The sequence below is a fragment of the Canis lupus genome, chromosome 14 (genome assembly GCF_011100685.1).
Source record: "Canis lupus familiaris isolate Mischka breed German Shepherd chromosome 14, alternate assembly UU_Cfam_GSD_1.0, whole genome shotgun sequence".
NCBI classification, from domain to species: Eukaryota; Metazoa; Chordata; class Mammalia; order Carnivora; family Canidae; genus Canis; species Canis lupus.
Genome location: NC_049235.1, coordinates 31,297,897 through 31,313,114, shown reverse-complemented (window position 1 = coordinate 31,313,114; position 15,218 = coordinate 31,297,897). Strand labels below are relative to the sequence as shown.

Genomic DNA, 15,218 nt, shown 5'->3' with positions numbered 1-15,218 from the left:
TAGGTCTTAGAATGGATGTAAATTAGTATAACTTTTGAGTCTGTATGGAGATTTCTCCCAAAGCAAGAAATTAAAAAAAAAAAAAAAAAAAGCAAAGGTATAGGAAAAAAATCGCAAAAAAAAAAAAAAATCATTAAAACAAACTTGGAAAGGATTTAGAATACAGAAAAAGAAACAAACTTCTGAAATGATCCTTATTTTAAGATCACAGTTATTCATGTTCTTTATATTCTCAATTAAAACTATGCATATATATGAATAAGTATTATATATAATATTTAATACCTATGTTAAAAATCAGCAGTGCAACTCCTAAAAGTCTCTTCTCCTCTGCTCAGAAAGGACATGGACATAAATTATCAATCTTCTAAATGTTAACACATTTTAAAATAACATTTATTTCATATTCTTAAGATTCCCCACAAAAGTATTTTTAAAAAGTTGTTTGTCACTGTCAAAACATTTTCAATTAAAAGTATTCTAAGATAAATTATTAAACATAAAACAGACCATTTTCCCAAAGTAGTTTTCATTTGCGTTTATATCCTAAGCAATATGAAAAAGAGTCCCGCTATTTCTACATTTTCCCCAATTTCATTATACCTTTTTCACTCCAACTTCTCTAAGCCACAAAGCTGCCCCCTAGTCCTAAACTGTATGCTACCTACAATCAGTCATTCCCTCAAATCACATTTAATTGTCCCACTCCATGTATGCAAACTAGATCCTGTTTCCACCAAGCAGGGAGGTATTTGCCTTTGTATGTGTTTATTACTCCCCACAGTTCTTAGCAGAGTATACCCATTAGGCAAATATTTATTGACTGAATAAAGCTCCTGAGGTCATATGGAGAAAAGACAGTAAATTAAAAAAAAAAAAATTTTTTTTTAAAGGCTTCATAAAGCCGTATTGATTTCAAAGCCCAGTTTGGTTCACTGCTGTCTTCCTAAACTGAGAACAATGCCTGTCGTAAATAAAGATTTATTGAGTAAAGAAATGTTCAGTTTCTTTAAATATGCAGAAGTTCTGAAGCCAGCCTTTCTCTTTCTTATAATACCGTGAAGGTGCAAGGAAGAGAATTCTACTCCTCTTCCTACCCTATCTATAAATAGTTTATATTCACTACACTAATTTAAAGTTATTCGGTACTAGGGATCCTATTGACTAAAAAGCCAAACCATAAATAACAAGAATCAGCTGCCTCTTTGGTTAGTGACCAGAAGTCCACGACAAGTTTGGGGGATGTTCCTTCCAAGCCATCTTAGTGACATGCTTTCTAGCCTGATCATGAATTCTGCTCTCATCTTAGGTTCATCAGCAGGCCACCTGAGCATGTGGACAGTCTGGTTTGGAGAGTCCTAAGTTCCTCAAGAAAATTCTTCAACACCAGAGCAGGCCATGGCCTTTACACCTGCCACTCCCATATGCAATCGTGGTTTCACTAACAGTTTTAGAAATGACCTCAGACTCAGTCCTGAAATGCTGTGCATATTTCAAAGGCAGTTACCCTGGTGGGATTGGAACTTGTGAAAGGTCCACCTATTTGTACCTTAGAAAGAAATGTCTTCTAGGTCTTCAACTTCAACCCTACCCCCAAATATTTCACATTTCTCATCTTAAAAATGTTGAGGGAGAGACCAGGGAAGATATGGAATCTTAGTAACAGCGGCTCAGTTTCAGCATCTGTTTAAGACCTGGTCCAACTTTTACCTTCCACTTAGCTCCAATTTAAACTGCCGGCCTTAGTTAAGCTTTTTCACAATGTATAAGTAGACAGTAATTCATTTCTTAAAATATCTTTCTTATCTAAAAAGTCGAGGATTTAGAAGGATGCTAACCATTTTACAGCCTTGTGAATTTCTAATTAATTAAGGTTTACTGCATAGCTATTAAGATCAATAGAATACACTTTGAAGGTCAAGTTGGATTAGATATAAAATTCAAAATGTTCCTTCAGAATCTCCTTTCTCGGGATCCCTGGGTGGCTCAGCAGTTTAGAGCCTGTCTTTGGCCCAGGCGTGATCCTGGAATCGAGTCCCACGTCGGGCTCCCCGCATGGAGCCTGCTTCTCCCTCTGCCTCTGTCTCTGTCTCTGCCTCTCTCTCTCTCTGTCTCTTGTGAATAAATAAATAAAATCTTAAAAAAAAAAAAGAATCTCCTTTCTCCTTGCTTTCCTGATACACAGTAAATACAACTAGAAATGACATACCTTGAAAACAGCTAGACTTAAAAATAACCTGCCTTTAATATATATAGCACATTAATCTGTATCATATCTAATGCACGTTAATTTATATAGACCTCTCTCAGTCAAGTAAGCATGCAAGCAGACATTATGGGGTAAATGTCTGGTGAACAGATGACTAAATCATGGGGTGGGGGCAAAATTCAGGGCACAAAATGGTGAACTTGAAGTTCTAAGCTGGCTAATAGTGCTAATAAAAGAAAATACCTGGATAATTGGTCAGCACTTAATAATCAATATGATATATATGCTTCAGGTGAGACAAATGTGGATACCGATCTGAAACTTGACATGAGTCTCCAATTACAAGGCCCTGAATCACCAGGTGTTTTACAATTCCCCTCCCCCATGTCTACTATCGGTGACCATGTGATTAGATTCCTAGAACTAGCCAGAAAAACATACTTTATTCCACTGTCTTGCCTTCAAAGCTTTGCCAGCATGTTCATATACAAAAGAACAGTAATGGTAAAACGATCCAGCCTCTCTCTCCTGTTGGTGACCACAAGGCAGCCTCTCCACTCCAAAGATGTAACCTAAGCTTGCACAGATGGCCTAGCTCTCTGCTAATGCAGGGGGAGCTGGGTTTGTTTTCAGGGTGGGTGCTGCAAACCTCCAGGTGTATTTATAGAAGGGAGCAAGACTAGGATGGAGGGATGATGATAGAAGAGGAAGTTTCTTCCACCTGAGAGAGAAGCCTGTGGAAGGATCTGGATCCCCACAGCCTAGGTCCTATTCCCGACTCGCCAACCACCAGCCATGTAAACTTATTAAACCCCTTTTGGGTCTGTTATCTTACGTATCCAATGTAGACAATACCCCCTCGCCTCGGACGGCTGTCAGAATGAGGAATGAAATCATGAATGCAAACCCGGGGATGTGACAGGCAATCAATAAGCAGCAACCTGCTCCCCCATCCCTCTGTTTGCCCAGAGCTGAGCCTCAAAAATCACAGAGATAGACTGTACCTTAAATCTAAAAGCCCCAAGCTTGTTAGCAGAGAAAGAAATGGCTTGGGTGGAGGAGGCTTGCTTATTTACTGGAGGATTTGGCTTAAAATGGAGTTAGGACATTAATAAGACGGGAGACCACATGGGAAAAAGCATCCAGTGTGAGCAAACGGACCACCCCCCCCCCAAAAAAAAACAAACAAAAATTAAATAAATAAAGACAACCCTTTATGTAAGCACGAAACAAACTTCGGAAGCTGCGGATATCCTGTGAACCTACTCGGTGACCTCAGTTCAAACCACAAGAGCACGTAGAGCTCACCGAGATGCACACTGCCCATATGCCGCGTTGTCGGTTTCGGATCACGCTATTTTTTGCAGAACTGTCCCCAAAACCCCGAGGCGGCTCTCCCGCCCCCCCCCCGCCCCCCCCCCCCCCGGAGGGGTTAGTTATCAGAAGGGATGGGGATGGGAAAGCGGGAAGGTCTGGTCGCAGGACTGAAAAACAAGGCGGTGGGTGAGGGGGCGGGGCAGAGAGGCGGCCGGTGGGCCAGAGGGACGCGGCTTCACAATGGAGCAAAGGAAGGGACTGCGACAGGCGGCGGCTCGCGGGCCCCGCGGGGACGGCTGGTGAGGCGGGGGCGCGCAGCGTGGGCGGCCGGGCAGGGCCGCCGAGCAGGTGCAGAGCCCCCCGGAGCAGAGGGGCGGCCGCAGGGTACTCACCGTGTACAGCAGGTTGAGCGCGCACAGGCAGTTCTTGGAACACGCGAAGCCCCCGCAAACCATCTCTGCAGCCCGAGCTGCCTGCCCTCGGCCGCAGGTAAACGTGGCCCGGGCGGGGCCTCCGGGGCGGCCTCTTTGTCCTCGCCTCTGGGGCCGGGCCGAGGCCGGGGTGGGGGGGCCCTGGGCTGGGGCTGCAGTGCGCTGCGCGCCCGCCGCGGCTCGAACCCGCTCTGGACCCTGCGGCCGCCGCAGCTGGAGCCCGAGCCCGAGCCCGAGCCCGAGCCCGAGCCCCGCCCAGCCCCCCGCCTCGCCCCGCGCGCTGATTGGCCGCCGGCTGGGAACAAAGGTAAAATATGCAAATAAATGCGCTCCGCCGGCCGGCAGCGGGGAGGGGCGGGGCGCGGGGCGGGGGGGGGGCGGAGGCCTGGGGACCTCGCTCCGGGCCGGGCCGGGCCGTGTGACAGCCACCGCGCTGCGGCCTCCCGGGGAGCAGGTGAGGAGAGGGCGGGGCTGGCCGGAGGTCCACGCTGGCAGGGAGAGCTGTGACAGCACCTCTCCGTTCTTGGCCATGGGGATGACGTGGCACCATTTTGAATGAGGTTTTAAAATTAAGCACCTGGCCTTGTTTGGCTGCAATAGTGGGAAAATAAATGAAGGAAGGGGAAGGATTTAAAAGAAGGGGGAAGGGAGTGAAAGGAGGTAAATAAGTCAAAGAATTAAAGGAGAGAATGAAATCTCTGCTTGTCTCAGAAAATGCATCAAGTACGTGGCCTATGCATGGGACTCCAGCCCGGGTCACATTAATTCCAAGGGGATTTGCAAACTGCCCAATAGCGGTGAATATGTGCATTCAAGAGAAAATCAGGAGGGATCGTTTTTGTCTTTCAATCTTGAATTGCCATGAGCGTTTCTTTTCTCACAAGTAAAGATTGCGAGACGTTTTTAAATGCTAGAGTCTTGAGTCTGTTAACGCTATGGAGTGACTACTGTGGAAATACATCTTGTATCCTCAGATTCCTCAGCCACAAATTGAGTTATTATGGTGAGCACTTTTTGCAAGTGCCTGGCATGTGTCAGCTGGGATTAGTAAGATGTAACAGTTTTTTAACCTACTGTGTTACAGCCACTAAGCTAAGCCAATAAAGGCTTGGTTGTTTCATAGTACCTTCTACCAAAAAAGGTTCCTATTATATTAAGAAATGTTCAGATATGCATATGGAACCTAAGGGTTCATGCTGAGTAAATTATGTGATAGGAGATGCTAAATATACGTTAAGTAGAACACTGCAGCTAATTGAAATAGCATTCGTGTAATTTCCTGTTCCCCTCCCAACCTCCCCAAACCTCACCGTACCAAGAAAACTCCATTGATTATTTAGCTTTTGTATTCCACATTAACTTTTTGTATACACCCAGAAGTATTCCAAAAATCAATGGAAAATGATTTTCCATTTCCATTTTCCACAAATGGAAAATGACCTTCCAACCCAAACAATAGGTGTTGCTCAGCTTTCCATTTTACTTTATTTTTTAAAGATTTTATTTATTTATTAATGAGAGACACAGAGAGAGAGGCAGGCACGTTGAGGGGAGCCTGATGTGGGACTCTATCCCAGGACCCTGGAATCAGGACCTGAGCTAAAGGTAGACGCTCAACCACTGAGCCACTCAGGTGCCCCTCAGCTTTCCTTTTTTTTTTTTTTTTTTTTTTTAAGATTTTATTTATTTATTCATGAGAGACAGAGAGAGAGAGAGAGAGAGAGAGAGAGAGACAGGCAGAGGTAGAAGCAGGCTCCCTACGGGGAGCCCTATGTGGGACTCAATCCTGGGTCTCCAGGATCAGGCCCTGGGCTGAAGGCAGCACTAAACCACTGAGCCACCCAGGCTGCCCATCCGCTTTCCATTTTAAAAGCCAGAGACATACTAAGGAGGTGCTAGCAGGGAGATCTGTTCTTCCTCTTCTCATTCCTGGATGCCACCAATGTTGATACCACTTAATTGCTCCCCCAACCATGGCAACTCTTCTTTGTCTTCTTCATAATACCTTCTCCCATCTCCTTGCGGGTTGAATCTCTTTCATCTCAGAGAAATGCCACCAATATATTGGTCAGGGGTCCAGCAGGAAGGATATGGCTCATTCAAATAGCATAATTGCAAAGAGTTTAATAAAGAGACTGTTTTAAAAAGTGTGGACAGGGTTAAAGGAAGCCAACAAAGGATAGTGGGACAGCTCAGATCTAGCAACAACAGGTATTTACGATTTCCCTTAAGTCTAGGTGGCAATTTAGGGAACAGTTACAGAAGCCAGACAAGAGCTGTAGCTGTAGAAGCATTGTCTGATTAAGAGTTATCGGCTTTAATAGAAAACCGAGGAACTACTGCAAACTGGAAAAAAAATTAAAAAATAAAAAAATAATGAATTTCTCTTTAGGATTTATAAAAGACCACCATTTAGGCCCATCCTATTAAGAATAAGCCAGATACACTACAAATTCATAGTTAAAAAAATCAACAACAACAACATGGGGAATCTAGGGGGCTTAATCAGTTAAGCAACTGCTTTCAGCTCATGTAAGTCATGATCCCAGGGTCCTGGGATTGTGCCGCACATTGGGATCCCTGCTCAGCAGTCTTCCTCTCCCTCTGCCCCTCCTCCCAGCTTGTGTTCACACACTTTCTCTCTCTCTCTCAAATAAATAAAATCTTAAAAAAAAAAAAATCAGAGAACTGAAGACCCAAAAATACCTAAAAGAACAAAAATCCAGGAAGAAATAAGACATTCTTAGGAAGAAAAGTTCACAATTGCTTTTATCTCACATGGATTGGCTGTAGAAAGAAGACTGTGTGGAGTGAGAGACAAAGAGAAAATAGTTGACCATTTAACCATCTTTTAATGCCCACGTGTGAACTAGTGTGACAGTTTCAGGTTGCCTCAGCCCTAGAGAGAGTCTACAACTATTTGCCAGCTTTAACCCATGAGGGTGTTCCACATTTTAAAGTCTGTCTGGGCAGCCTGGGTGGCTCAACGATTTAGCACTGCCTTCAGCCCAGGACATGATCCTGGAGACCCGGGTTTGAGTCCCACATCGGGCTCCCTGCATAGAGCCTGCTTCTCCCTCTGCCTGTGTCTCTGCCTCTCTGTATCTCTCATGAATAAATAAATAAAATCTTTTAAAAAAATAAAGTCTGTGTCAGAGAAGAGTGCTCTTTCCACACCTCTCTCAAGGTTCACAGATCTTACCCAAATAAATAAATGTCGTTAACAGCTGAGGTCAGGACAGGAAAGATGAGAAAGACCCCTACAGCATAACCTGGGTTTTTAATGCAGGGCATTGGCTGCTGAAGACTAAGGGAGTAGCAGAAGAAAAAATTTCCTCTATGATATACTGTAACAGCCCTCCAAATCTAAGAGCATCACGATAAGGAGAGATCTCACAAGGACATGACTGAAGAACAAAGACCACTCCTCAGCAAACAAAATGGTAACAGCTAGATTGTAAACCACAGGATACCTTCCAAGGCTCAGAAAACTGGTGACGGGGCATAAAGTACAAAGGCCTCCTTCCTATAGAAAAAATAGTCCCCAACATGCCCTCAAAAATATTTGAAGCCAATGCTGATTGAATCTAATTAAACCTGTAACAAATTCTGACCCAGCTCAACTATAGTTTAGACTGCGTTAGGCACGAGAGTAGCAGCCTGATAGATTAAGGCATGTACCATTTTCTGGGGGTAAATACTATTTAATTCACTCTCAGCAGTTCTTTTATATATACTATGACACAAAATAAAAAAATTATGAAGGGGGGATGCCTCGGTGGCTCAGCAGTTGAACATCTGCCTTTGGTTCAAGGTGTGATCCCAGAGTCCCAGGATCGAGCCCCACAACGGGCTCCCTGCATGGAAACTGCTTCTCCCTCTGCCTCTCTCTCTCTCTCTCTCTCTCTCTCTCTCTCTGTTTCTCATGAATAAATAAATAAAATATTTTAAAATTATGAAGGGTGTGGATGATCAAAAAATTTTGGCTTAAAAGAAGAAATGGTCAATAGAATCAGACCCAGAGATGATCCTGATGTTGGGATGATCAGACAGCTCCTGAAAACTCAAAGATAAACTAATGAATTTTACGTGTAATTTCTAGGTCCTTGAATAAGTCTTTATTTAAGATTTTTACTTATTTATTTATTTGAGAGAGAGAATGAGAGAGAGAGCATGAGAAGGAGGAGGATCAGAGGGAGAAGCAGACTCCTCAGTGAGCAGAGAGCCTCCTGGGACCCTGGGATCATGACCTGAGCTAAAGGCAGACACTTAACTGACAGCCACCCAGGCAACCCCTTGAATAATTCTTTAATATGAAAAGAATTTTTAACAATTCAGGAGATTGGTGCACTCCATTCTCCTTCTCCTATGTTGTTGTTGTTTTAAATCAAGGAAACAGCATTCTTATGCATTAATCCAGATACTCCGAGAAGACACCAAGACTGGAAAGATGTACAAGAGATTTATTGGAAGAGACATACGTGAGCTTTCCTAGGAGCTACAGGAAGTTGTGAGTGCTAAAAGAACATAATGGAGGTCTGACTTCCATGAAGTAGAAAAGGAAGGAAAGAAGGGACAAAAGGAGGGAGAGAGGGAGCCAAAGGGGAAGAAGAAAAAAGAAGGAGAGATAGAAGAAGACGTTGTTAGACTTCAGGGTAGTTATAAGATTTGGCAAGGCCAGAAGAGGGTCTTTGAGCCAAGGTCAGATGTCCAAAAAATTTAGCATGCTTCCCTGTAATGCAGCTGCCTCAGTATCCCTGCCTCAGTCAATCAGTGGATGAAAACACCAGCACAAATGCAATGATGAATATCAGAGTATAACATTGGGACTAACTCTCTTGGGTAGGATTCTTTTTTCATTTGTGGGTTTTGTTATAAAATATTGTTTTGACTGGGATGCCTGGGTGGCCCAGTCAGTTAAGCATCCCACTGTTGGTTTCAGCTCAGGTCATGATCTCAGGGTCATGAGATTGAGCCCTGAGTCAGGTTCTGCACTGGGTATGGACCCTGCCTAGGATTCTCACCCTCTGCCCCTCCCCACACTTCTCTCTCTCTCTCAAAAACAAATACTGTTTTGGCATTAACAGCTTCTTTTTTCAAAGGCCATTTAGAGTGATTCTTCTTTGAAAAATAAGCTCACATTGAAATGGACATCACTGTGGTCACCCTTGGGTGTCCTAACATTGTCACCCATAATTATGTGTGGGTTATAGATGGGGCAAAATCCAATGAACTTTCCAATTCAAAACAAAGGCTGTGATTTATATTTGATTAGATTTATATTTGTTAACCCTGGCAGCAAAGTTGTACTTTTTTTAGCTTGGGTTTAAATCATTTTTACTAATATTGATTATAAATTGCTATAAAATTGTTTTATTGAGCAAAAAAAAAAAAAAAAAAAAAAAAAACATTGGGACTAGCTTCAATTATGTTCTCCACAATTGACATGAGAGGTGGATTTTCTTAAAAAATAACTCTAACTACATTTTCCCCTTATGTCCTAAAAATATTTCTGTAATCACATTTCAAATCATCTTTCAATTTTTCAGTCCTCATCATTTTATCAGGGAAGAAAATTCTTTAACTTCATCTGGGTAATCGATTTCAAGTTTTAACAAACATTTAAAAACACTTCATGGGGTGCACTGTCAGTAGAGCATGTGACTCTTGACCTTGGGGTCATGAGTTCAAGCCCCATGTTGGGTGTAAAGTTTACTTAAGGAGAAAAAATAAGAGTCTGTTTTTAAAAAATGTTTTAATAAAAAATTAAAACACCTTCATGGTTTAGATTTAGCTTGACATGTCTTAATTTTTTATTATTTTTTTTTGCCATTCAAGTTTAAGGTCAACTTTTTTTTTTTTTAATAATTCAATACAAGGACTTCATTGTGTTCCATAAATCTTTTTTTTTTTTTTTTAAGATTTTATTTACTTACTCATGAGAGACACAAAGAGAGAGAGGCAGAGACAGAGGCAGAGGGAAGAGCAGGCTCCACGCAAAGAGCCTGATGCAGGACTCAATCCCAGATCCTAGGATCACACCCAGGGCCGAAGGCAAGCACTAAACTGCTGAGCCACCCAGACGTCCCTGTGTTCCATAAATCTTAAGCAAAATGACTCCCAAATTTTTGTACAGCATTAACTGCTCTACCAAAAGACTTCCTGGACTTCTCAGAAATATGAACATGAAATTAGATAAACATGAAATTGTTCACATGCATCTTATAGTCACATGAAATATCAGTGATATAGCAAATTTTAAATCACTTCAACTAAGTTGCTATAGCTAAACCCCAGTATATTTCCTGAAATATTATTAAATAAACCAAATGCCAATTCTTAAAATGTCTGTCAAGGATTTTAATGAAAATTGATCCAGGTAAATGATTTCTAGTGACAACTAGATTTTTTTAAACACATTTTTTTGGCCCATTATTCCTCCGATATTCTGTCTCCAGGACAAATAAAGGAAAGAACTGTAGAATCTTTCCTTTGAAATGATTTGTAATCTTTTGAATTCAGTGAAGCATAAGAAGGGAGTTTCTTGGCCAAGAATAAGACAAAAGAAGCTGATCAATAGCTGCTTCGCTCCTTCCAGGTCTATCTCTCCCGCTATTTTCCCTGGTATCCTTTTTGATGTTTTGCCAGACTTTAGCAAATGAATGCGACATATTCTTCTGTCCTACAACAATATTGTCTCCCTTTTGCTATGTAGGATGTTTGACTACTTTTTTTATAAATTTTATTTTTTATTCATAGAGACAGAGAGAGAGGCAGAGACACAGGCAGAGGGAGAAGCAGGCATCATACAGAGAGCCTGACGTGGGATTCGATCCAGGGTCACCAGGATCACACCCTAGGCTGCGGGCGGTGCTAAACCGCTGCGCCACAGGGGCTGCCCTAGGATGTTTCACTATTAATGCCAAAGGATTTCAAATAATAATTCATTTTCAGAAAATTTCTTCCAACTACAAATTAAACTTGAAGTTTTTTTTATTTTTTCTTCTTTTTTTAAAAAATATTTTATTGGGATCCCTGGGTGGCGCAGCGGTTTGGCGCCTGCCTTTGGCCCAGGGCATGATCCTGGAGACCCGGGATCGAATCCCACGTCGGGCTCCCGGTGCATGGAGCCTGCTTCTCCCTCTGCCTGTGTCTCTGCCTCTCTCTCTCTCTGTGACTATCATAAATAAATAAAAAAAAATTAAAAAAAAAATAAATAAATAAAAATAAAAAAATTAAAAAAAAATAAAAATATTTTATTTATTTATTCATCAGAGACAGAGACAGACACAGGCAGATAGAGAAGCAGGCTCCCCACGGGAAGCCCAATCCGGGACTGGATCCCAGGACCTCAGGATCGCCACTGAGCCAAAGGCAGATGCCCAACCACTGAGCCACCCAGGTGCCCGTTTTTGTTTGTTTGTTTGTTTGTTTGTTTGTTTGTTTGTTTGTTTTTTACAAACCTTTTTTTCTTTCCACATAATGTCAATGGGACTAAAATGTATGCATATATAGGACTATCTTGTCATATACTATGGCACTAAAATCTCAATTCTGAACTTCTGCGACTATTTTTAGTGGCATATTCAGCTATTTTACAATTCTGGGGCCTAATGGGCAAAACCAGCTTGATAGCCAGACAAATCCAACCAGACCACTGATCAGCTGGCTATAATGAGGGGGGACAATCAGTTTTAAGGATGGGATAATCTGCTTACTCTTTGCCTCTGTTTTCTCCACATCCTCCCTTCCAGTTTTTTTTTTCATGTGATATCTTAATGATGTACCAAAGAGAGTACAATTTGAAATGAATTGACGTTTTCAAGATTCCATCATACCTAAAAGAACTTTCTAGAAATCTACCCTATTGATTTGAAGGCCTGAATCTGTTTCCATTTTGAGTCTTGTAAAGCAGCATGTATTATATTTATTTAGTCTGATGGCTATGTCAGTAAATAATTTTTTATATCTGAAAACTAATAATAGTGCCTTAGCTAATACACGTATATCAGAGAAAAACAGGTAAAAATGAATAAGAAAAGGTGCAATTAAAGGGGTCAACTGAATTTATTTAAATAAACTGTCATTATGTTTGAGAAAATGGAAGGAAACCTGACATTTATAAGGGTGATCAAATGTATTTAATTCTTTTTAAAATTATCTTTCTGCCTCTTACCTATAAACAGTTTATGAATTCTAAAAGGAAGATTGATGTAGTATAATGTAGTTCCTGGCACACTAGAAATCATTCAGACTGGAAACAACTCAGATCCATCTATACTGGAAATGGATAATGAAATCATGCTACAATCACATAATGGAAACCTATCTCCAAACTGAAAGAGAACAGGATGCAGCTACCTCAACAATATGGATATGTCTTGCAAATACTGAGTTAAAAGAAAACAGAAGTACAAGAATGTATATTGTATGATTCCATTCATATAAAATTCAAGAATGTCTATTTTAATGCAGTATTTAGAGATGAATGCTGAAGAGCAAGACTGGAAATAAAAGCAGGGGATTGATAACAATAAGGTCAGGTGAGTCATGCATTTGAGGAAGTATGTGTGGAAACAGTGAGTGGAAAAAGGTAATGGGGGACTCCTGGGGTGTCAATCATGGTCCTAGAGTATCTCTTTGTGATTATACTGTGAAGAGTGGCGGAGTGGAGAAAAACTTACAGCATGAAGTAATCTCAGATTTTATATTATATAAATAATGTTATTGTTCTTCTAGAACAAAATAGTAAAACCACCTATGTATTTTCAAAATTGGTTTCTTGCACAAATTTTCCATTTGAACGGTAACTTTTTTAGGGAATGGAGCTAATAAGTTGATCTTTGTCACTTCACATCAGAGGGTTTTGTATATTAGCCGTTACTGCCATAAAGTGCCAATTGTGTCTTCATGATATTTTTGGCAAAGCCTACCAGGTACAATTTAGGGCAAAGAGACCTAGTTTTTGGAATTAAAAATGTGCCGAGTTAAGTCATATCCTGTTTACACAAGTTTAAATATACTGGCACAAGTTGTTAAAACTTTCCTGAAATAGGGAGCATGGTAAATTTTTTGAGACCATAAGAGTGGTCAGAAAATGTTTTCATTCTTTGTCATTTTATTAATGGATCCTAGTATATTGAATTCCAGGTTGAAATTTGTTTCTTCTTATAAGTTGAAAGGTCTTTCTATAATAAATTTTATATTATGGTGCTCTTGAAAATTCCACAGTCTTTCTAATTCCTGATACTTTGAAGATTTTTATTTATTTAAGAGAGAAGGAGAGAGAGTACAAGCATATGGAGGAACAGAGAGAGAGAATCTCAAGCAGGCTCTTCACTGAGCATGGAGCCTGAGCAAAGCTTGATCCTATGACCCTGAGATCATGAACTAAGCCAAAATCAATCAATAATTGGACACTCAGCTGATTGAGCCACAGAGGTGTCCCACCTGATACTTTGCTTATGACAATTTGTATTTTTTATGCTCTTTGGAAGCTTGTAAAATCTTCCCTTTGACCTCAGTTTTCTGAAAAGTTGGAGGAGCTCTTGAAGAAAAAGGATACCAAGGTACAAAATAGAATGAACCTAGGTACAAAACACAATTGTCTAAAATGGAAAAAAAAAAAAACACAACAAATTTTTAGATTTTAGATTTTTAAAATAAGTACTACAAAATGCCCCCCAAAATCATATTGTTTGTATTAATTAACCATCTTATACAATTCTATAATACATTTCCCCTGCATTTTGTCTTCTTACTTTCTGATCTCTCCTTTATATTATAGTCATTTTGTAGTATTTTCCACAAAAAGGATAGAAACCTAATTCAGTCTTTCTGCTAGCATGGTTGATCGAAATCTATTTATTATCAATAAGTTAGATTAACATTTTCTACTTTACAACTTACAGTCACAATTTATTATTGGTAATGCTATATATATTTGGGGAAAACCCCTAATCATTATCTATTTCTATATAACACATTACCCTTGAATTTAATAGCTTAAAACAATAACCATTTTATTATATCTCACAATTGTATAGGTCAAGTATTTGAGCGGGGCTTGGCTGGCCAGTTCTTTTGCTCTATACAGTATTAACAGGGCCATTTGGTGATATTCATGTAGCAGCCACACTGGTCTGGAGGGTCCATCTTCACATGCTGGGGTTCACCTGGAACATTCTCCATGTCATCTCAAGAGCTTTCCATGCAATCTTTGTGAATTTACAACCTAAGAGCAAGGGGGACACTAACAATCCTCTTAAAGATGGGACTCAGAATTGGCCCAGTATCACCTCCACTGTACTTATCAAGCAGAGCAGTCATGGGCCAGGCCAAATTCAAGGGGAGAGAAAAATAGACTCAAACTCTTGATAGGAGTGTGGCAAGGATTTTTGTGGCTGTCTTTTTTTTTTTTTTTTAAGATTTTATTTATTTATTCATGAAAGACACAGAGGAGAGAGAGAGGCAGAGACGACAGGCAGAGAGAGAAGCAGGCTCCATGCAGGGAGCCTGGAGTGGGGCTCAATCCCAGGACTCCAGGATCATGGCCCTGGGCCAAAGGCAGGCACTAATCCATTGAGCCATCCAGGGATTCCCTGTGGCTGTCTTTAATCATAACACAGTGATTCTTGTTATTTATAAGCTACCTAACAAACCACCCCTAAAGCACAGAATCTTAAAACAATAATTTATTATCAGTTCTCATGGTTCTGTGTGTTTTGTATACTCAGCTTGGCATTTTCTCACTTGAGATTCCTCATTCTGTTGCTGTCATTAGGAGGCTAAAGTTAGAGTGATCTGGAGGCTCCAATTAGCCAAACATACATGATGGCTTCCTCACCACAGCCTCAGCTGGGATGGCTGAAGCAGGTGGGAATGTGGGGGGAGTGGGGAGGGGGGAATGCAGGCTCTTCAAGTGACTAGCATGAGGTTCGTCACACAATCTCAAAGTAACTGGACTTCTTACACAATATATAGCTGCTCCTGGAGTACATGTTCCAAGAGATCCAGGCAGAAGCTGCAAGAATTCTTAGAACTTAGCTTCAAAGGTCACCTAATCACCTCTATTCATACTTTATTGGTCAAACCCCTGATACGGGGGAGGAGACTCAGCCCTTATATAAGGGCAACCCCCCAGGAGGCCCTGGTGGCTATCTTTGATGCTAGTTGTCATTCCTTAACAAATTTATTTCATTTCAAGGCATTTCATAATTGTTTAATACTCTTGAATTGACAATACTCCATGAATTTGCATT

The 15,218-nt window shown here is 40.9% G+C and overlaps 1 protein-coding gene across 1 annotated transcript in view; it reads right to left on the bottom strand.

The window, feature by feature from the left end:
* TSPAN13 (tetraspanin 13) overlaps positions 1 to 4,161 on the bottom strand; it is a 31,581-nt gene extending 27,420 nt beyond the window's left edge. The window contains exon 1 of the mRNA XM_038557012.1: positions 3,919 to 4,161. Within this exon, the coding sequence (XP_038412940.1) occupies positions 3,919 to 3,981 (63 nt within the window). The 5' untranslated portion in view covers positions 3,982 to 4,161. The remainder of the gene's footprint in view (positions 1 to 3,918) is intronic.
* Between the last annotated feature and the right edge of the window lie 11,057 nt (positions 4,162 to 15,218).